We start from the raw sequence: 19,863 nt of genomic DNA, 5'->3' as shown, positions 1-19,863 counted from the left end.
GCTGGGGCTGACATCACAGAGTGGGATTCTTCCCAGCAGGGTCAGGTGTCTGCTGAGACCTCTCTGAGTGTGCCACTTGGGGAGCTAATCTGGTGATGCTCTGTTGGGGTCTGAAGCCAGCCACTGGAGTTTATGGTTCTGGGGTCTTTCAGGAAGGAGTCTGGTGTAGATTAATGTCAGACTCTGCCTGTGACTGGCCTAGGGCTACTTGTTAGGAGCTACAAAGTGCTCTGTGGTTGTAGCTGCCTGTGCTGGGGTCTAGATGCATGTGGGAGAGTCCATGAAACAAATCAAGGCTGGCTGCCACCAGTACCAGGCCTGGGGCAAGTCAGCAAAAGACCCAGGGCACCCCATGAACTACTACCATCTGCCAGCTTGCCATTAGGCTCAGCCCTGAAAGACTCGGGCGGAACACCTGTTGTGTGAGGCAGGGTCTCAGGGAGTCACCAGGATGGGGCAAGTGGTAGTGTTCACCAGGTTATTGCAGATTCAGATTTGGCGCCAGTGCTGGACCTGATGCCACTCAGCAAAAGTCCTAGGGTACATCTAGGCCAGCCACCAACCACCTGGGGCCTGTGGACCTCTGCGGTGGGGTGCTGTCTAGGAGTCAACAGAGTAGAGCTAGTGAAGTTCACGAGGCTAATGCAGATTCAGATTTGGTCATGTTGGGGGAGGGTTCCACACAGAGACAATGGCAGCCATTCCTCCAGCCCTCACCCTGAAGCCACACAACTCAGTTTCTCCCTGTATGTCTCTGGCACCCAACCCTCCCACCTACCCCCCACCCCCCACAAGCTTGACAGTATTCTTCAAGTTTTTAAAGAAAGACTACTACACAAGCCTAGGCTGGTTGGTGCTGAGAGAGCCTGGGGCTGTGTGTGAGTTGTCTTAGGGAGACATCAGGGTGGAGCTACTGGTGTTGACTAGGCTAATGTAGAATCAGATTCCTCCATGTGGACGGAAGACTCAACACAAGAAAGATGGCACCCGTCAGCCATGTGGGATGGCTCAATGCAGGGATAATGGCCCCCTTCCCTCCTGCCTTCACCCCAAAACCACACAACTCCATTTCTCTCTGTCTCCGGCACCCCCGAGCTGCTGCTGTCCCTCCACTGGATCCCAAGGTGAGTGTGTGCCAGTGAGAATTTGTGCTGTAAGAGGATGCCTGAGTTTCCAGCAAACTTCCGTGTCACCCAGGCAGATAGAATCCCTGCTGATTTTCACAGCCAGATGTTACGTGGGCTCCTCTTCCTGGCTCTATGTTCTGGGCTAGAGGGAGGGCCTCTGCAACTGAGCTATCCCTCTGGGTTCTCAAATGCCACACGTTGGTGAGGGGCCAGCCTGCTTTGCATCTCTGCCTTCCTACTGGTCTCAACATGGCTTCTTCTTTATATCCTTAGTTATAGGACTTACAGTCTTGAGATGGTTATCCAGGTTGATTGTTTTATAATTTAGTTGTTATTATTATTATTTTTTAATCCTTCCCTGGGGACATACTTGGAGAGAGGAAGGGAGATGAGAGAGAGAGAGAGAGAGAGAGAGAGAGAGAGAGAGAGAGAGAGAGAGAGAGACATTGATGTGAGAGAGAAACATCAATTGGTTGCCTTCTGCCCTAGCAGATTTGGCTCAGTGGATAGAGCATCAGCCTGCAGACTCAAGGGTCCCAGGTTCAATTCCAGTCAAGGGCATGCACCTTGGTTGCGGGCACATCCCCAGTAGGGGGTGTGCAAGAGGCAGCTGATCGAAGTTTCTCTCTCATCGATGTTTCTAACTCTCTATCCCTCTGCCCTTCCTTTCTGTAAAAAACCAATAAAATATATGTTGTAAAAAAAGAAAATAATTCTCTAAAAACAAAAAATCAGTTGCCTTCTGTATATGCCCCAACCAGGATCAAACCCACAACCCATGTATGTGTCCTGACCAGGAATTGAGCCAGCAACCTTTTGGTGCATAGGACAACGCTCCAATCAACTGAGCCATTCCAGCTGGACTAGTAGTAATTTTCATGTCATCATGGGAGGAGGTGAGTGCAGCATCTACCTACTCTGACATCTTGACCAGAACCCATCCTATATCTTTTCATTGGAGAATTTTTTTTAAAAAAAATTTCTTTATTGATTAAGGTATTACATATGTGTACTTATCCCCACATTACCCCCATACTCATGCCCTCACCCCCCTGTTGTCTGTGTCCATTGGTTAGGCTTATATGCATGCATACAAGTCCTTTGGTTGATCTCCCCCCATCACTCCCATCCTCCCCTACCTTCCCTCTGAGGTTTGACGTTCTGATCGATGATTCTCTGTCTCTGGATCTGTTTTTGTTCATTAGTTTATGTTGTTCATTATTTTCCATAAATGAGTGAGATCATGTGATATTTATCTTTCTCTGACTGGCTTATTTCTCTTAGCATAATGCTCTCCAGTTCCATCCATGCTGTTGCAAATGGTAGGAAGTCCTCCTTTTTTACCGCAGCGTAGTATTCCATTGTGTAGATGTACCACAGTTTTTTAATCCACTCATCTGCTGATGGGCACTTAGGCTGTTTCCAAATCTTAGCTATGGTGAATTGTGCTGCTATGAACATAGTTCACTGGAGAATTTAATGCACCTACATTTAAAGTAATTATTGATACTAGTAGAAATGTAGTTATTGCTATTTTATTATTCATATCTCCTCCTCCTCCTCCTCCTCCTCCTCCTCCTCCTCCTCCTCCTCCTCCTCCTCCTCCTTCTTCATGAGGTCCCTTTAACATTTCTTATAATTTGGTAGTGATAAACTCCTTTAGCTTTTTCTTATCTGCAAAGCTCTTTTATCTGGCCTTTGATTCTAAATGATAGCTTTGCTAGGTGGAGTAATCTTGGTTGTAGGTTCTTGCTTTTCATCACTTTGAAAATTTTCTGCCAATCTCTGCTGTGCTGCTCAGTCACATATTTTTAAAGCTCCTGGTTCAAACTGCCTTCTGGAAAGGATGTCCCAATTCTTCCTCCTGCCAATAGTGTGGATGAACACTTCTTCCTGTTTAAAACGAGATCCCTCAGATCCTTCCAGATCTTGCTCAGATCTCCATGTTACAGATGAAGAGATGGAGGCGCAGAGTAGTGCAGTGACTTTCCACGGTCCCTCAATGACGGTGGCACCCAAACTTCCTAACTCCCAGGCTGGGTCCTTTTCCCTTTGCCTGCCAGGCTGTCATCTTCAGGGTTGAGCTCACACTAGTCAGTCCTTTGCTGTCCTAATGTGTATGTATGTACAAGGCCAGGCGTGAGTGGAACTGACAGGAGATTGCTCAGAGGACAGAGCAGGAGTGGTCCGAGGGTGCTTCTTATGGTTAGGTAGGATCTGATGAGGAGAAGAAGGGATGAGCAGTGTGTAGAGTGAAGATGCTAACATTATTGAGAGTTCTCCAAGTGCTTTCCAAATTGTTTCACCTGTGCTTCTCATCATCCTCGAGATTATCATTCCTGTTTTATAGAGGTACTAGATCCTGGGCACATAGCTAAAGCACAGCCGAGCTAGGACAGATCCCATGGCTCCTGACCCCCAAGCTAGGGCTTCCTGTACTCCATCACTCTAGGAAGGTTGCCCTGGGCTGAAGCAGATTAGGGCTGGGGTGGGGGTAGGGTCAGAGCTCATCAGTCCCTTTCCTGAGTGTCAGAGATGCTAAGACAGGGAGGGCAGCCCTGTGGCTGATTGGGGCATCATTATTATCACAGTTTTCGGTGTCACTGGGAGGAGAGAAGAACTGAGTGCTGGGCACCAGGTGAAGGGAAGAGACAAGGCAGTATTTAGCAACTACTCTACCATGCTACCAGCCCTCTGGGCCTGGCCTTGCAGGCAGCAGGAGCTGTTTCCATGGGCTGTGAGAGGAGGCGTGGGAGGGCAAGGCTGGAGAATGAAGGAAGCTCCCAGTCCACCCAAAATAAAATGGACTCCCCACTCCCCAAACCTAAGCTTTCTTAAGAGCATCATCCCTTGCTCTGGCCCTAAGTAGGGAGAGACCTTTGCCCAGGGGCACCCCGCGCCTGTCCTTGCAAATTGGCATGCCTGGTGCAAGGTGTAGGGCAGGGGTGGGCAAACTTTTTGACTCGAGGGCCACAATGGGTTCTTAAACCGGGCCAGAGGGCCGGAACAAAAGCATGGATGGAGTGTTTGTGTGAACTAATATAAATTCAAAGTAAACATCATTACATAAAAGGGTACGGTCTTTTTTTTCAATAGTTTTATTCATTTCAAACGGGTCGTAGTTTGCCCACGGCTGGTGTAGGGCAATGAAGGGGTTTGGACTTTCTCTAGGGACCATGGGGACCACAAGAGGGTTTTGAACTGGTGCATGGCTGGAGCCCCGGGCTGGCCCAGGAGCCCTGTCCCTGTGTTCTGCCCCGGGCTCATTCCATTTCCCAATGGGATCTATGTCCTTGCCTTGTTGGGGTTTTGGCACCACACACGTAAGAGATGCTCAAGAAAGGCCTGAGGTTTTGAGATGAAGACCGGGAGATGCCAACTGGCAGGGAGTGGGGTGCAAAGGAAAGTCACACTCTCTCATTTTACAAATGCAAATGGAAGCCCAGAGAGGGAAAGTGACTTCCCCAAGGCTTCACAGGTAATAGGGGTTAAGAGATGAGAGTGGTTAGAGCGTGGCCCTGCACTGCACCGAAGGGCCGTGGGTTCAATTCCCAGTCAAGGGCACAGACCTGGATTGCAGTTCACTCCTTGCCCCCAGTAAGGGTGCGTGTGGGGAGCAACCAGTTGATGTGTCTCTCTCACGTGGATGCTTCTCTCTCTCTCTCTCTGTGCCCCCCCTACCTTCCTTCCTCCCTCCTCTCTCCCTTCCTCTCTCTCTGAAAAGCAATGGAAAAAATATCCTCAGGGGAGGATTAACAAAAAATGAACAAACAAACAAAAACAACAACAAAAAAAGAGAATGAATGTAGAACCACAGACTTCCGACTTCTTGGCTTTGCCCTTTCCCCCATCCCTTTGAGTCTGTGCCAGTGTACAGGTATCTACTCAGCACCTATGCCATGTGTGGTGTATTCGTGTTGCTAAAAAGTTACGCAGACGTGTGTGTGTGTGTGTGTGTGTGTGTGGCATTCCATGAAGAGCCACAGTGTGTGGACATGTGTGCCCGCGGTGTCCTGCCAGTGGTGTGTGTCTCCCGGGTGTTGTGGCAGGCGTGTGGGCAAAGGCACTGTGTGCGTGCTTTTCTCAGCACCAGGACTGCAGATGGGTGGGGGTGGGTCCTGCCTGCTCTGGGAGGAGCAGGGAGGGATGATGTGCCTGCCCGCCCCCTCACCGGCCTCCCACCCTCCAACGTGGCAGCTTTAGGACAGCCTTTTCTGTTGAAGGCTCCAGTCAGAATCAGAGATTGCAGAAATTGCCTTTCCCTGACTCATGCTTTGGGCTGCGAGCACATTCTTGGCTCCCAGCCAGCGTCTCAAAGAACGGCCTGCGGTGGCCCTGGCTAGCTGAGGGAGGACAGCCGGTTACCGGGCCTTTCTGGGCCCCAGTTCTATCACATGTACTCGTAAAAGGAGAAAGAGATTCCACTTCTGTTCAATTAATGTCCTATATTTAAAAGTGAGATACTGTTTAGGGTGCCCAGCCCAGGGCCTGGCTTCAGGGAAGTAGCCCTTAAATGTCACTTCCCTTTCCTCCCCTCCCCCACCTCCCCGTGGACACACACCGAGTTCAAATCCCAGTTCTGACTGCAACTTTGCAGCATGCCCTTGGACACACTTAGACTCCCTGATCTTCAGTTTTCTCATGTTTAAAACGAGGACATTCTTACTTAGCCGGAAAGTACTCATATAATATGAGAATATGAATGTACTGAGCACTTAAACGATGTTAGCTTTTGTCCTAGAATTCTAGAGGGCGAGGACTGCATGACTCTAGCCATGGACACCAAGGAACGCTGCGTCTATGCTAGCAATACCTGGCAGAACTGGGCCTGCCTACCTGGCTGGGTCAGTTAGAAGATGTGGGTGGGGACTGGGGCCCAGCTCCACTTCTGACTTGCTGTGCCTTCTGTCCCTCTCTGGGCCTCAGTTTCCCCCTCCGTACAGTGTGAATACAGCTGAACTTGATGGTTTTCTGTTTCCTGCTGCCCACACCTCTTGGGACCTAGAGAATATCCAGCTGAGCCCGTGTGGGAGGTGAGGGGAGAGCAGGAACCGCTCCAACAGGGCGCGGAAGGCACTGGAGGAACCAGGCAGGAAACGCGGGAGTTTCTCTGCAGTTCAGACCCTCTCTCCACTCCCCAAAGAGCACTTCTTCCAGAAAGTGCAGCCTGGGAGTGTGGGGGGAGGGCGGCAGCCAGCGGGCCTGAGCTGAACTGAGCTGGGCTCAGAGCTAAGAATAATGTGGCAAAGGCTCTTGACATTTTTTTTGCTGATCTTGGAAATTTAAAGGAGCCTTACCCTTCTTTCTTCAGGGAGGCTGTGCTTGGAGCCCAGCAGACTCAGGCAGCCACCTCCCATCACTAGTGAGTGAGGCATCACCGGCCACCCTTCCCATGCCTCTTCTCCCATATCCTATGCTGGGTACTGGGGACTCAAGTGAGAAGGAGCAGGCCCCCTGCCCATCAAAGTCTCCGGGGACAATACAGGGCGACGACACACAGATAATGTGGCACAGAGGAGGCTTCTGACCCAGTCTGAGCTACAGGAGGGGTCTGGTGAGGCTGGCAGACCCAGCCCCCTCCCTGGGCCTCAGCTCCCCCATCTGCAAATAGAGGGCATTGCTCCTTTCCACTGTGACTTCCTAGGATTCTGGGTTTATTCAACAGCAGGAGCCTCCGTTTACCCTTCACCCCCAGGGCGGTCACTGAGAGTCATAGCCCTCAGCTTCCCCCTAAAGTGCTGGCGAGGCCTCAGAGAGCTAAGGGAGAGAAGAGTCTGGAAGAAAGGAATTCTCTGTGGGATTTTGACAACCGGACCTGCTGGAAAACAAGGCAAACCCCTCCTTCACCCCACCAGCTTTCACGGACCCTTAGCTCACTGGCCAATTACCATCTGAGGGCCAGACTGGGGATAGGTGGTGGGTAGAAGGTGAGGTCTGGCCTGGGCTGCAGATGGTTTTCCTGGACAACAATGACTTATCCTTATAAGCAATATATATCCTTAGAAACAATACACACCGAGGCAAGAGGGAAGCACGTGAGAACCAGGATGGCCGCTCCAAAGAGATGACCACACCCTGAGACCGGGAGATCTGCTGTGGATCAGACCTGCCCTGTGCAAGAATCCTGGGCTGCCTCCTCGGGACTGAGCTCCATCTTTGGCGGTGCCCGGTGCCCGGTGCCCGGGTGTTGGCCTTTTTTGGGGAAACTACAGAGAGGACTCCTGCCTGGGGCTGTAGACAGGAATCCACAACCTCTAAGGTGCCTTGCAGCCCACAGTCTTTAATACTTTTGTTCTAAGGTTCTTTGACTCTGAGCTTTAGCATTCTAAGATTTTTTTAGGTGGATTCAAAGATTTCATGGGTCTCTGAGCAAGATGTCATATTCTATGGTAATCACTTTAGGATTCAAGTAATCTCCAAATCTCTGACCCTGATTCTGAGAGTCTGAAGCTCTTGGGATCTCAGAGTTCCCACAGTCCTTGCAATCAGACTTTGAGCCACCACCTGACCCAGACTGAGACATTCATTGCTGCCACCAGGCTGGGGTGGCCAGGAAGGGCCATCCCCCACCACTGCTGCCCGGGCCCCGGAAGCTTTATCACCCCATTGCTGGGACTCATTTGCTCCCTAAGATCCAGGAATACACCTGGAAGAAAGATTTCAGCACAGTTTGTTGACTGACTGAGTGAGTGAGTGAATGAAGTGTCCCTTCATTCACTGTGCCCACCTGTTACCTCTCATTCCACTATTAAAGAAGATTGGGGCCGGGCTCAGAGGTTGAGTGTCCACCTATCAACCAGGAGGCCACAGTTCCATTCACAGTCAGGGCATGTGCCTGGGTCTTGGGCTCAATCCCCAGTGTGAGGTGTGCAGGAGGCAACCAATCAATGATTCTCTCTCATCATTAATGTTTCTCTCTCTCCCCCTCCCTTCCTATCTGAAATCAATAAATATATATATATATATATATATATATATATATATTTTTTTTTTTTTTTAAAAAGAAGATTGGGGAGGGGGAAGAGTGTCCTAAATAATCTTCTGCCTTCCTCAGTTCCCTACTAGCATTCACAACCCCGACTCAGGATGTACTTCTTCAAGGGCAGGGACTTTGCCCCTCTTCAGCACCTAGAACAAAACTGAACCACCGCTCAGCTCAGATATCAAGGGGCTATCAGTTGTGGAGGGTGAGGTGGGAGTAGTTGATAGTGAGACCTGGGCCTGCGGGAGGGGACCCAGACAAGGAGGGGGGGCAGGGACGACCAAGGAGAGAGAAAAGTAGGGACAATACTTTCAACAATAAAGATCAATTAAAAACAACAACAACAAAACAAAAACCAGACGGACAGGGAAGAAAGCTTGGACTGGTCTGTGCCCATAATGACTTAGCACCACATTTCACAGCCAAAGGAACTAAGGCCCAGCAAAGGAGTTACAGTCACTTGGGGGTCACACAGCACAGTGCTTAGTGTGCACCCCTCCAGGCCCCACAAGACCACCCGATGTTCCCGCATATCTGTGCCTCCATCACTTCAAGACTTTCCGGGGTGAGGGCCAGGCACTGGGTCTGGTTCGGGCCCCTCTCCTCCTCAGGTTGGGAACTGAGGTTAAACTGAGTTGGGGATAAACTGCGGATGGAGAAAGGAGCTGCCACCCAACCTCTGACCACCGCCCTTGCGACAAAGGAGAGGGGCCCTGACTGCGGAGAGGGCGTGTAAGTAGGGGAACCAGAAAAGTTTCAGCTCCACCACAGGGGTGGGGTCTGGGGAGTGGACCCCTCGCGGCAGAGCCCTGCAGGGCAAGGGGTGTTGGAAGGAATGTGCGATGTGTATGTGTGTGTGTGGGGGGGGGGGGGGCAGCCGGGCCGGTGCGGAGAGCCTGGGGATGGGCAGGGGGCTGGACCGGGGGCTGGACCCAGGAGCCCCGGGCCCCCTCCAGCTCACTCCACCCCCCCCCCCCCCAAACTCCGGGACCAGGAGGATCGGAGTCTCCCCTGGGTCGGAGGACGCCCGCTCTGCAGATCGCGTAGGTCCAGGCGCCGGCCCCGCGGCGGGGTCTCCCCCGCGCCCCACCCGCCGACGGAGGCAGTAGGACCCAGGGGCTGGGCGAGCGCCCGCAGACGGAGGGGCGGGCGCAGGGCGGTTTGGAGGAGGTCTTTGGCGTTTTTTGGCGGAGCCCGAGTGCCCTCCGGAAGCTTTTCTAACTTTCCAGAAGTTTCTCGGGACAGGGCGGGAGGAGGGGACACCATATATAGAGCCGGGGATAGGTGGAGCTGCGGGGAGTGCAGTCTGTCCGTCCGCCCGCGGCTCCAGCGCCTGAGCTCTGTCCCGCCGCCAGCCCGGCCGGCCCAGGTGAGGGGCGGGGGCTGCCCGGGCCTCGGGGTCGGGGTGGGGGTTGCTAAAGGGAGTGAGAGGGGCGGTCGGCCCCCCAGGAGGGGTTGGAGGCCAGCCCAGAGCCTGCAAACCCGAGTCCCTGCACTTTGGGGGCAGCTGGAGGGTTCGATTGAGAACCCGGGGCCAGGTGGTCCCGGCGGGACAGAGGGCAGGGACCGGAGCCGGCTGGGGATCCAGAAAAAGTGCAGGCTTCCCCGAGAGTGTGGCCAGGGGTGTGAGGACCGAGAGGAAAAGGTGGGGCCCGCGCCGGGATGCTGAGACTGGACCCTCTCCAGGGACCAGGAATGAGGAGCCGGGTCCTGGGGCTCCTTCCAGGGACAGGGGGACCCGGCCAGCCCTGCAAGCCGGGTGCTGGGGGGAAGCTGACGAGAAGGCATGGAGCCCCCCTGGCCGCTGCCACCTGGTTCCTGGAGTCACCGCAGGGTTAAGGCTACTTCAGAGGCCGGCTTCCCTGCCCCCAACCGGGGGCATTCCTGAGGCTGCTGGAGTGGGGGAAGGAGAATGGAACAGCTTCCAGCCCGGCCCCAGGCTGGCCCCTCCTCTTCCCTGGCTTCCGCCTGGTCCCTCCGGGCTGCCCGGCCCGGATGGAGGCCCGGGGAAATGAGGGGCTTGGTTCCCTGGAAGTCTGCAGGGGACCCCACCCTTCTGCCCATCCCCCCTTCCGGAGGCCTCCTGGTCTCCTTTTGTCTCTCTGTTCGCAAGGATTCCCAGCAGAGGTGTTTTTTTACTGGCTGTGTAACGGGACGCCACTTCCATCCTCCGAAGGGGCTCTGTGGGTGCTTCTGGGGTTCGCAGAGAGCCCTGTGCTCGAGGCCTGACCCCTCAGTTTCCCCCATGGTACAGTGAGGTGGGTGATCTCCAGGTCCCCATAGATCTGGGACTGGTTAGGCCTTCTTCCCTGCTACAGGCAGGGCAGGGCAGGGCAGGCTGAAGATGGGGTCCTTTTTGGGGACTGGGCCTTCCAGGCCCTTCGTACCACCCCCCCTCCCCCCAGCTCTGCCCTATCCCATCCTCCTCACGCCTCTGTTTTCTTTCAGAATGAAAAAGGCAGGCATTGACCTCCCCCAGAGGCAGTTTCCAGGTACTTTAGACCCCCCTCAAGTGTTTGAGACCCTCTCTGGTGGCCCTGCTGGCAGCTGCTTCCCTTCCCTCTTGCGTACAAAAACCCGGAATACAGTCTCAACTCAGTCCTGCTTGCTGTGAGCGCCTGATGGTGTATTTTTCTTTGTGGGCCTAACGTTGGCCTAAGGGCTGGAATTTCTCTGTGGAAACATGGGCTGGGCTGTGGGAGGTTGGCTTGCTTGCAGTAACTTGCCTTCCCCCCATCCTGCTCCTGGGTTAACAGGCGGCCCTTCTCTACGGCCACGCATCTCCCTGCAGAGGCCCATGCGTGCCCTGGAAGCCAAGGCAGAGAGGCTCCACGGCACCCCATGGGACCTGAACATGGGCCTGCTTCCCGGGTTGGAAGCCCCCCTCTAGTGGTTGGAGATGATTCCGTTTCCAGACTGCCACGTCACTGCAGCAGCAGCAGGAGAAGCCTCGCAGGGGCGCAGCTGTGTGGCTGCCTGAGGAATCCCAAACCAGTTATTTGGTGCTTTCTTGAGAAGCCCCTCCCAGCCCTTTGAGGTTCCGTTGGCTGGGAGCGGGGGCTGTCAAGATGGTGACTGCCACGCGGCAGGGCTGTGTGCTGGTCATCGTGACTGTCTCCCAAGAAGATGCTGGTGGCCTCTAGGGGACTGAGCTCTGTCATCAGCTGTCTGGACAGAGGGGGCCTTTGAAGAGGGTGACCATGTGCCTGTTGTCCTGGCATAATAATGGATAGTGCCTCATTCTACTCTCTTGAGTGCCCTTGTTTTACGATAATTATATGGTCACTGCCTTTGCAGCTCCAGGCCTGATGAGGGAAGGAGGTACGGCCGGGAAGAAGGTGGCCAGGCCCTGAGATATGTCCTCCCCAAGCTGTACTTTAGGATGAGTCCCTCTCTTACCTCCAAAAGCTGTCCTCTAGGGTATAGATCCCTCTTGTACCTTCCCTCAGGCATTGTGGATCTCCAGGCCTTCCCCTCTCCCCATGGACCCTTTGCTTCTCCTTTGCCCTGCACCTTTAAGGAAGGAGCAGCCCAGTGTTGGGGGTGGGCTGCTTGGATTCACTGGGTGGCTGCAGCATTAGAGTCTTCCCACAAGCCCAGCGCTCCCACAGGCAGGCCCAAGTCCTGAGGGTCTTCCACCAGGACTCTGACTTTTGCCCTTCCTTGAGGAGGACCATGAGATGGCATCTGTGAGAGCAGTGGGATCCAGGATTCCTCCCGACCCTTCCCTTTGCCTGTCAGTCTTCTGTCCTGCTAGAGGCAGAAAGGACCTGAAGGAGGGGGACTGTAGAGAAACTGTTCTGATTTGGAGACCCCAGAGAGAGGAGTGAAGTTTATCTTTGGGGACCTAAGGGCATCCCTGAATCCACAAAGCAGATGGCTGTCCCCAGCTTCCTGGGAGGCTGAACATACATCTGGCCAGTCTGTGGGGGAGGGCGGAAGAGGGGGTGTCACTGCTCCATTGAACTGTAACTTACCCCCTCCCCCAGTATCCTTCCTCTCAGGAAACCTATTCTCCCACCCAACCTAGCTCTTGTCCTGGGGATTTCCCAGCACTCCAGAGGCTGTGGACAGATGGGCAGGCATGTCTCTGCTAAGACAGAGGCCTTGGCATGAAGACAGAGATCCTTACAGCTTGGAACGTGGAAACTGAGGCTCAGAGAGGGGTGGACACACACCTGTGTGTGCACATACACACTCTGAAGTCACCCTTGGGCAGCTGAGTGGGGCATCGGGCTTTCCCATTTAATAAGTGAACCAGCCAATGACTCATTAACATCCAGGACGGAATGAAAGGCCTGGGGGGAGGGACGCGCCTACGATTCTGTCCTTTGTGGCTTCCTTTGCCAAGATACCTAGGCGTCAGGCAGACCCTTAGCCCATCTTCCACTTTTTTCCACTGGGAAAGGACCCCACATTTATATCAGATGAGAACTAACCTTTATACAAACTGAGGGCCCGAGGGCTGGCCCAGTGGCCCTGTTTTCTGTTCTTTCAGCCACAACCGAGGCCTGTTGTGTGCTAGGCACTGGGGATCTAGAGCGAAGCCAGACTGGCTAGAGTTCCTATCCTCCTGGAGGTCACAGACTAGTTAGGGATAGAAATAATACCTAAGAATCACATCAGCCTACGAGTTGTCAGGTCAGTGCAAGCAATCACTAGGGTGGATGTGATGACTTCCCAGGAACCCTGCTTTGGATGAGACACCAAACCAGGCCTCTGCGAGATGGGCAGACTAAGGGTCCCCCACCCCCGCATCTGGGAAATCCTGAGTTAGGTCTGAACTCTATTTTCTTGGTCCCATCTCCAGGGAGCTTGATGGCAGCCAGAGGCAAGGGACGGTTGTTGGGGAGGGCTGCCTTGGGCTTCAGGGCCACGCTCTCTCTGCAGCCCTCACAGGTCCTCCGTGGCGCACACAACCCACCTCCCAGCCATGCGCTCCCTCCTGCTCACCAGCGCCTTCTGCCTCCTGGCCCTGGCCCTGGCCGCCGAGGTGAAGAAGCCCGCGGCCCCAGCAGCCCCTGGCACTGCTGAGAAGCTGAGTCCCAAGGCAACCACACTCGCTGAGCGCAGCGCCGGCCTGGCCTTCAGCCTCTACCAGGCCATGGCCAAGGACCAGGCGGTGGAGAACATCCTGCTGTCGCCCGTGGTGGTGGCCTCCTCGCTGGGGCTGGTGTCCCTGGGCGGCAAGGCCACCACCGCGTCGCAGGCCAAGGCGGTGCTGAGCGCGGAGCAGCTCCGAGACGAGGAGGTGCACGCCGGCCTGGGTGAGCTGCTGCGCTCGCTCAGCAACAGCACCGCGCGCAACGTGACCTGGAAGCTGGGCAGCCGCCTGTACGGGCCCAGCTCCGTGAGCTTCGCCGAGGACTTCGTGCGCAGCAGCAAGCTGCACTACAACTGCGAGCACTCCAAGATCAACTTCCGCGACAAGCGCAGCGCCCTGCAGTCCATCAATGAGTGGGCCTCACAGACCACCGACGGCAAGCTGCCCGAAGTCACCAAGGAGGTGGAGCGCACAGACGGCGCGCTGCTGGTCAACGCCATGTTCTTCAAGCGTGAGTCCCTCGGGGCGGGGCGGGGCCCCCTGTCCCCAGAGCCCCTAGCTAGAAGGTGATCCGTATTCCTGTGCCCAGTACCGCCTGCTTGGCATTAAATCTTCATAACAACCACGGAGGCAGGCGCTGTTACTAAACGTTTCACGTACAAGACATTAGGTCCAGGGAGGTGTAGTGCTGTGTCTAAAGGAACGGGACAGAGACGCCAGCCCGGCGGAGACACTCCCACTGTCTCAATCACGACTGAGTGCTGTGCTTGTCTTGGAATCAAAACAATTCAGTAACCACTTGTGTCTCAGTAGTGAGCTGGAGAAAGGCCCCACACCTGTGATCGTGCCTAATCCGCCTCTGGGGGCAGGCGGTGTTGGAAACACCGCTGCACAGGTGAGGAAACAGGCTCAGCGAGGACGTAGGCCCAGGTGTATCTGTGCGGAGGTGAAGATTTGATTTGGGGTTAATGCTTATTTTTGAGTGCCTATTGTTCCTCTCATGGTGTGCTGTGAGGTAACCCCCTTTTTACAAATTAGGGGCCCAGGGTAGGCGGAGTGAAAGGTGTCATAGCCAGTCAGTGGCTGTGTCTGGATTTGAACACAGGTCAGGCTGTGAGGCAGGGCAGGCTCAGGCCACTGTCACACATGCCTGGTTTTCTAGGTCATGTTTCTGGCCACATAGACAGGACTTGCAGACAAGACTTAAGGGTAGTCTTGGGACACTCCCTGCCCAGGGCACACACCCCTCAGTTACTAGGTGGGGTGAGAAGTCCAGCTCAGCACATGTTGCCCAAATGTCTGACAGGGGCACCTCGGCAGAGGGCACACATGGCAGTGGCTGAGCTGAGTGTCCTTCCGAAGGAATTCCCTGCCACATGGAAACAGCCAGGCCCTGGGACTGTAGAGAGCTTTGGCCCCCAAAGCTGGACACCCGTGCCCCCCAAAGCTGGACACCTGTGTTCTGTGGGCCGGGTGCTGGAGGGTGGGGAGGGGAAGGGGGGCTGCAGCTGAGACTCGAAGATTAGGACAAAGGCCTGTGGTAGGGATACATCCAGGGTATGTGGTTGGAGAGGGCTGTGTCCTGAGGGAGGTGACATCTACTTCTGACCTTGTATCCCTACAGCACACTGGGACGAGAGATTCCACCACAAGATGGTGGATAACCGAGGCTTCATGGTGACCCGTTCCTATACCGTGGGTGTCACGATGATGCACCGGACAGGTAGGCGCCTTGCAGAGCAGGGGGCCAAGGTGGGGGTCCCAGGGTACTTGGGGCCTGGCCCACCACTGCCCCACAGTGTGCTCAGTGCCCCCTGTGCTCAGGTCTCTACAACTACTATGACGACGAGAAGGAGAAGCTGCAAATTGTGGAGATGCCCCTGGCCCACAAGCTCTCCAGCCTCATCATCCTTATGCCCCACCACGTGGAGCCCCTTGAACGCCTTGAAAAGATGCTGACCAAAGAGCAGCTGAAGGCCTGGATGGGGAAGATGCAGAAGAGGGCTGTTGCCATCTCCCTGCCCAAGGGTGTGGTGGAAGTGACCCATGACCTTCAGGTAAGGGGTGGCCCAACTCAGGGCCCCTGGGCTTACAGGAGGGGGGTACTTGGGGCATCCATCACCACCTCAGTCAGTCTGTTCTGAGCCTCTCTGGGTATCCAGGCCGTATTGAACCCTGCTTTCAGGGTAACTGGTGGAGGAGGCAGCGGCCCTGCTCTTGGGAAGATGATGGTAACATCAGTACCTAAATATAATTGAGCACTTGCTGGGTGCCAGGCACTCGTCCAAGCACTCTACATGTATTAAACTCTTAATCCTCAAAACAACTTTATGAGGTAGGACTGTCAACCTTATTTTACAGATGAGGAAACTAAGGCTCGGAAAGATTGGATAATTTAAAGTCACACAACCAGTATCTCAGACATTTGGCGCTAAGCCATGCCCTTAATCCTGTGCTGCCTCTGAGCATCTGAATGCCCCAGCTGTAGACTGTTCAAGCTAGAGGACCGTCCACTAGGCAGTGATAAGACTAACCATGGCTTTCAGCTACGGGTCGCTTGGGATGGCTGGAAATTTATCTGCTCTACATGATTTCCCCCTCATGACCAGTGGCTTGAGAGACTAAGGTCACCCTGGCTGATAAGTGGTGGATCTGCAATTAGTCCTGCAGGTGAAAGCTTAGGTAGCCTTTTTGTCAATAAGGAGAGAGGTGGTGTGTTTTTTTACCTACCCCAAAGGGAAAACTTTCAGCTCATTCTTGCCTTGGATGCCAAACATGGTTCCTTGGCAGGCCCCTACCCCAGAGAATTGATTCAGTCTTGCTGCTAAGAGAGCATGCAGAGAGAAACTTGGGGTGAATTGGGACTTAGGTTCTAAACCAGAGACTAACGGAGCTCAGGTGGTCTGTCCAGCAGATAGCACTGAGGGTTCTGGTGAGGAGCGATCACTGTCTCCCTTCCTGCTTTTCGCCAGTGGCTGCTACCTGACAGCGTTCTCCCCTTCTTTCTGCTGTGTCTTCCTGGAACCCACCAGTCCAGGGGGTAGATTCAGTTGGGAAATTCGAAGTGAGTGACTTGCTCAGAGTCATCAGAACTGAAATAGCTGGGCCTAGAATGCCTGTCTCAGGACCAAGTTGTCCATTTTGTGGAGGGAGACGGCCCTGCCAACCCTGGGCCCTGGAGGCTGCTGTTCACTCATCCCACAGTCCTTTACTGCTGCCTCTTCTGCTCTGAGAACCAGGGAGAGCCCTGGACATGGGCCCTGCTTTGGGGGACGTCTGAGCCAGGAAGGAGACAGAGGGAGGGCAGAGGGACTGAGGCCAGGTCTGAGCCAGGAAGGAGACAGAGGGAGGGCAGAGGGTCTGAGCCAGGAAGGAGACAGAGGGAGGGCAGAGGGACTGAGGCCAGGAAGGCATGGCTCCAGTCCTGTGGGAGAGGGAAGTTCCCCAGATGATGTATCTAAAGAGCCCTACAGGGAGAGAGGGTGGCCATCGAGATGAACTTCGAGGATGCTGGTTGTCCAGTGGGGCTGTGGAACGGAGAACAGGGTGGGGTGTGCTTAGGGGTGAGGCTGTGGTGTAAGAGCTTGTACTTGGCTTCCCAGAGCTGTGCAGAGTCATGGACAGGGTGTATGTGTGTATGTGCTTGAACTTTTTACTATAAAAATGTATCGAGAGATTTTTAAAGTAGATGAGTGTAACGAACCCTCATGTATGTATCACCTAGCTTCAACCTTCATCCACTCGTGACCAGTAAGGATTCATCTATACATACCCATTCCTCCCCATCACATTATTTTGAAGCACATCCCAGACATCATTTCACTCTGAAAGGGTCTTAAGCCCCAGCGTGACGTGGTCATAGCTGTCCTTAGATCAGTCTTTCCTGAACTTGAGTGTGCCGAGAATTACCTGAAGAGTTTCTTGAGAAAGGTTTTGGCTCCGCCCCCAGAGACTCTGATTCCAGGCCCTGGGCTGGGGTCAGGGGGTGTGCATTTCATAGGAGCTCCCGGTGGTGCTGACGCTGGCTCTTCACCCACCCACACTTGGAGACGCACTGCTCAAGATTGCTCGGCAGGGCCAGGGCTGCATCCTGCCTTTCCCCAAGTCTAAGTTTCCTCATCTGTGAAGTGGAGATCACAAGCTCCTACAGGGTTGTCATCAGAGCCGAAGTGCCCACGCCATGCCTGGCCCACCAGGTGGCCATGGAGTGGTCGCCTCTGCTCTGAGGAACAGGCTGGGCGGGAGATGGTGGGCGGTGTGGATGGAGGGTGAAGGTCTGGAAGCCTTGTCCACGGTGGCCTCACCTGGCACCCACCCACCTGGTTCCACAGAAACACCTGGCTGGCCTGGGTCTGACCGAGGCCATCGACAAGAACAAGGCAGACCTGTCACGCATGTCGGGCAAGAAGGACCTGTACCTGGCCAGTGTGTTCCATGCCACCGCCTTCGAGTGGGACACAGAGGGCAACCCCTTTGACCAGGACATCTATGGGCGTGAGGAGCTGCGAAGCCCCAAGCTCTTCTACGCAGACCACCCCTTCATCTTCCTGGTTCGAGATTCCCAGACCGGCTCCCTGTTGTTCATTGGGCGCCTGGTTCGGCCCAAGGGTGACAAGATGCGAGACGAGTTGTAAGGCCCTAGGGTGTGGGCATGGGAAGGCAGGAGGCAACTGGAGGCTCCTGAGACACATGGGTGCTATGGGGTGGGGAGAGCTGAGGTACTGACCTTGGATATTCCATGGGGTGGGGGTGGGGGGGGGGAACAGCAGGCTTCCCAGCCGCCATTCACTCTGCTCAGACATAGATTCCCAGATAATCATGATGCTGAGCCCAGCCCCACGTCCTGTGGGATCTGAGCGGTAGTCATGCCCCACCCTCAGAGTCCTCAATCAGTGTTCATATTTATAGCCAGTGCTTTCTCATCTGTGAGGCGGAGCTAGGGCTTCGGCTGAGCTCTCCTGGAATGGGGACCCTCCTTTCCTAATACCACCACCACCTCAGCTCCCTCCCCAGCTCCATCCCCAATCTCCTCCCATCCCCCCTCAACAATAAAAACTAGGTGCTGCAGCCCCTGGGGTAGGCATCCCCACAGTAGCCCTGGCCCTACTGAGGGGATCAGGAAATAGCTCCTGGGGGGACTCCTGGGGAGACTCTGGTCAGGTATGATGGGGATGAACTTTTTTCCCTTTAGTAGAATTTCAAAGATGGGGAGGGAAGGGAGAATATGAGCCTTTGTTGCTGTCAAACCAAGAACTTATTTGTACAATTTTTTTTTCAATAAAACTTTTCCAATGAAATTTTGTTGGAGCATGAAGATGGTTGGATCAAAGAAGCCCATGTCATTCTTCCTCGGAGACAAGAGCTCCTTCTGTTCAGCCAGGTTTGGTACTAACAGCCCATGCCAGGCTGTGAAATGCTGGCAGCTAACCGCAGATGACACGGTGTGGGAGGCCGATGACACCGTGCGGCAGGCCTGCTACATGCTGACTCGGGAGATTGCTTCTCAGCTCTGGGGGCCCTGGAGAGGTGGCTGCAGGGCCGGAGTGGTGACGCTGCATCTGGAGCCCAGGGCATCCCAGTCCTGTTGTAGGGGCACCAGGCTGTGGCCCCCTAACCCCTCACTTCAAGCTGACCTCCCTCGTACGCATCCAGGGCCAGTGGGTACAAGCTCAGGCTGCTTGACTGGGCAGGGCTTTGGAAGGAAGGAGCTGGTGGGATCCTTGCTCTGTGTTTGTGTTTGTAGCAGAAGAGGGACCTGACATTGTCCTCACTTTGGTTCCTGCTCATGGTCCTCAGGATTCCTGACACCACAGCACAGGGGAGGCGAGTGGATATACAGGAAAGAAGAAGGCAGAGGAGGCAGGGGAGCAGAGGAAACTGGATTTGAGCCTCACCCCTGCCTCTTGTTGGCTGTGTGACCTTGGACAGGTCACTCCCTTTGGTCACATCTCTGTCTTCTCTCTCTCAACAACTCTGCCCTGGGGAGTGTTGGTCTAGGGAGGATCGTGCCTACTGGGCAGTCCCGCTGGAGTCCTCTAAGATCTGAATGTGGTGCAGAAAGGCCAGCTGACTTACTCCCATCACTACTACAATGTAATTTGGCACAACTGTTCCGAGCTCCAGATCTGTCCTATGCTGTGGACCCAATAAATTAGATCTCTGCCCTCAAGGGGTGTCACCTAGAGGTAGAGACAGAAGCAATAACAAGTGTGCTCGGTACTCACTGTGTTCCAGTGCCTGGATCAGTCTGTTCCCAGACATGCCACATGTATCCCCTGCCTCCAGCCTTCCCACTAGCTGTTCCGTGTGGCAAGTGGTTCTTCTAGATCAGCGGTTCTCAACCTGTGGGTCGCAACCCCTTTAGGGGTCGAACGACCCTTTAACAGGGGTCGCCTAAGACCATCGGAAAACATATACAATTACATATTGTTTTTGTGATTAATCACTATGCTTTAATTATGTTCAATTTGTAACAATGAAAATACATCCTGCATATCAGATATTTACATTACGATTCAGAACAGTAGCAAAATTACAGTTATGAAGTAGCCACGAAAATAATTTTATGGTTGGGGGTCACCACAACATGAGGAACTGTTGTATTAAGGGTCGCGGAGTTAGGAAAGTTGAGAACCACTGTTCTAGGTCTTTGCAGGGCTGCTTTTATTGATTTCAGAGAGGAAGGGAGAGGGAGAGAGAAACATTGAGAG

General features: G+C 54.2%; 1 protein-coding gene across 2 annotated transcripts; it reads left to right on the top strand.

The window, feature by feature from the left end:
* Positions 1 to 9,321: 9,321 nt before the first annotated feature.
* SERPINH1 (serpin family H member 1) lies at positions 9,322 to 18,450 on the top strand. 2 transcript variants are annotated; one of them, XM_036324935.1, is made up of 6 exons: positions 9,327 to 9,478; positions 10,558 to 10,601; positions 13,000 to 13,664; positions 14,778 to 14,876; positions 14,978 to 15,210; positions 17,485 to 18,450. In XM_036324935.1, exons 3-6 carry the CDS (start codon positions 13,043 to 13,045, stop codon positions 17,785 to 17,787), a joined length of 1,257 nt encoding a protein of 418 aa, XP_036180828.1. In that variant the 5' UTR covers positions 9,327 to 9,478; positions 10,558 to 10,601; positions 13,000 to 13,042; the 3' UTR covers positions 17,788 to 18,450. The 2 variants fall into 2 exon arrangements, with proteins under 2 accessions (XP_036180829.1, XP_036180828.1); XM_036324936.1 differs by lacking the exon at positions 10,558 to 10,601 and having other exon boundaries at positions 9,322 to 9,478.
* The last annotated feature ends 1,413 nt before the right edge of the window (positions 18,451 to 19,863 follow it).

The sequence above is a fragment of the Myotis myotis genome, unplaced genomic scaffold (assembly GCF_014108235.1).
Source record: "Myotis myotis isolate mMyoMyo1 unplaced genomic scaffold, mMyoMyo1.p scaffold_m19_p_10, whole genome shotgun sequence".
NCBI lineage: Eukaryota > Metazoa > Chordata > Mammalia > Chiroptera > Vespertilionidae > Myotis > Myotis myotis.
Note: the sequence above shows the minus strand (reverse complement) of the source record. Positions and strands in the feature narration are given on the sequence as shown.

What these genes read in the sequence shown, in the direction of transcription:
- SERPINH1 (XM_036324936.1), top strand. Translation starts at nt 13,043, where the DNA reads ATGCGCTCCCTCCTGCTCACCAGCGCCTTCTGCCTCCTGGCCCTGGCC. An exon ending in CAACGCCATGTTCTTCAAGC is followed by an intron (nt 13,665 to 14,777) that starts GTGAGTCCCTCG and finishes GTATCCCTACAG; the next exon opens with CACACTGGGACGAGAGATTC. An exon ending in CACGATGATGCACCGGACAG is followed by an intron (nt 14,877 to 14,977) that starts GTAGGCGCCTTG and finishes CCCTGTGCTCAG; the next exon opens with GTCTCTACAACTACTATGAC.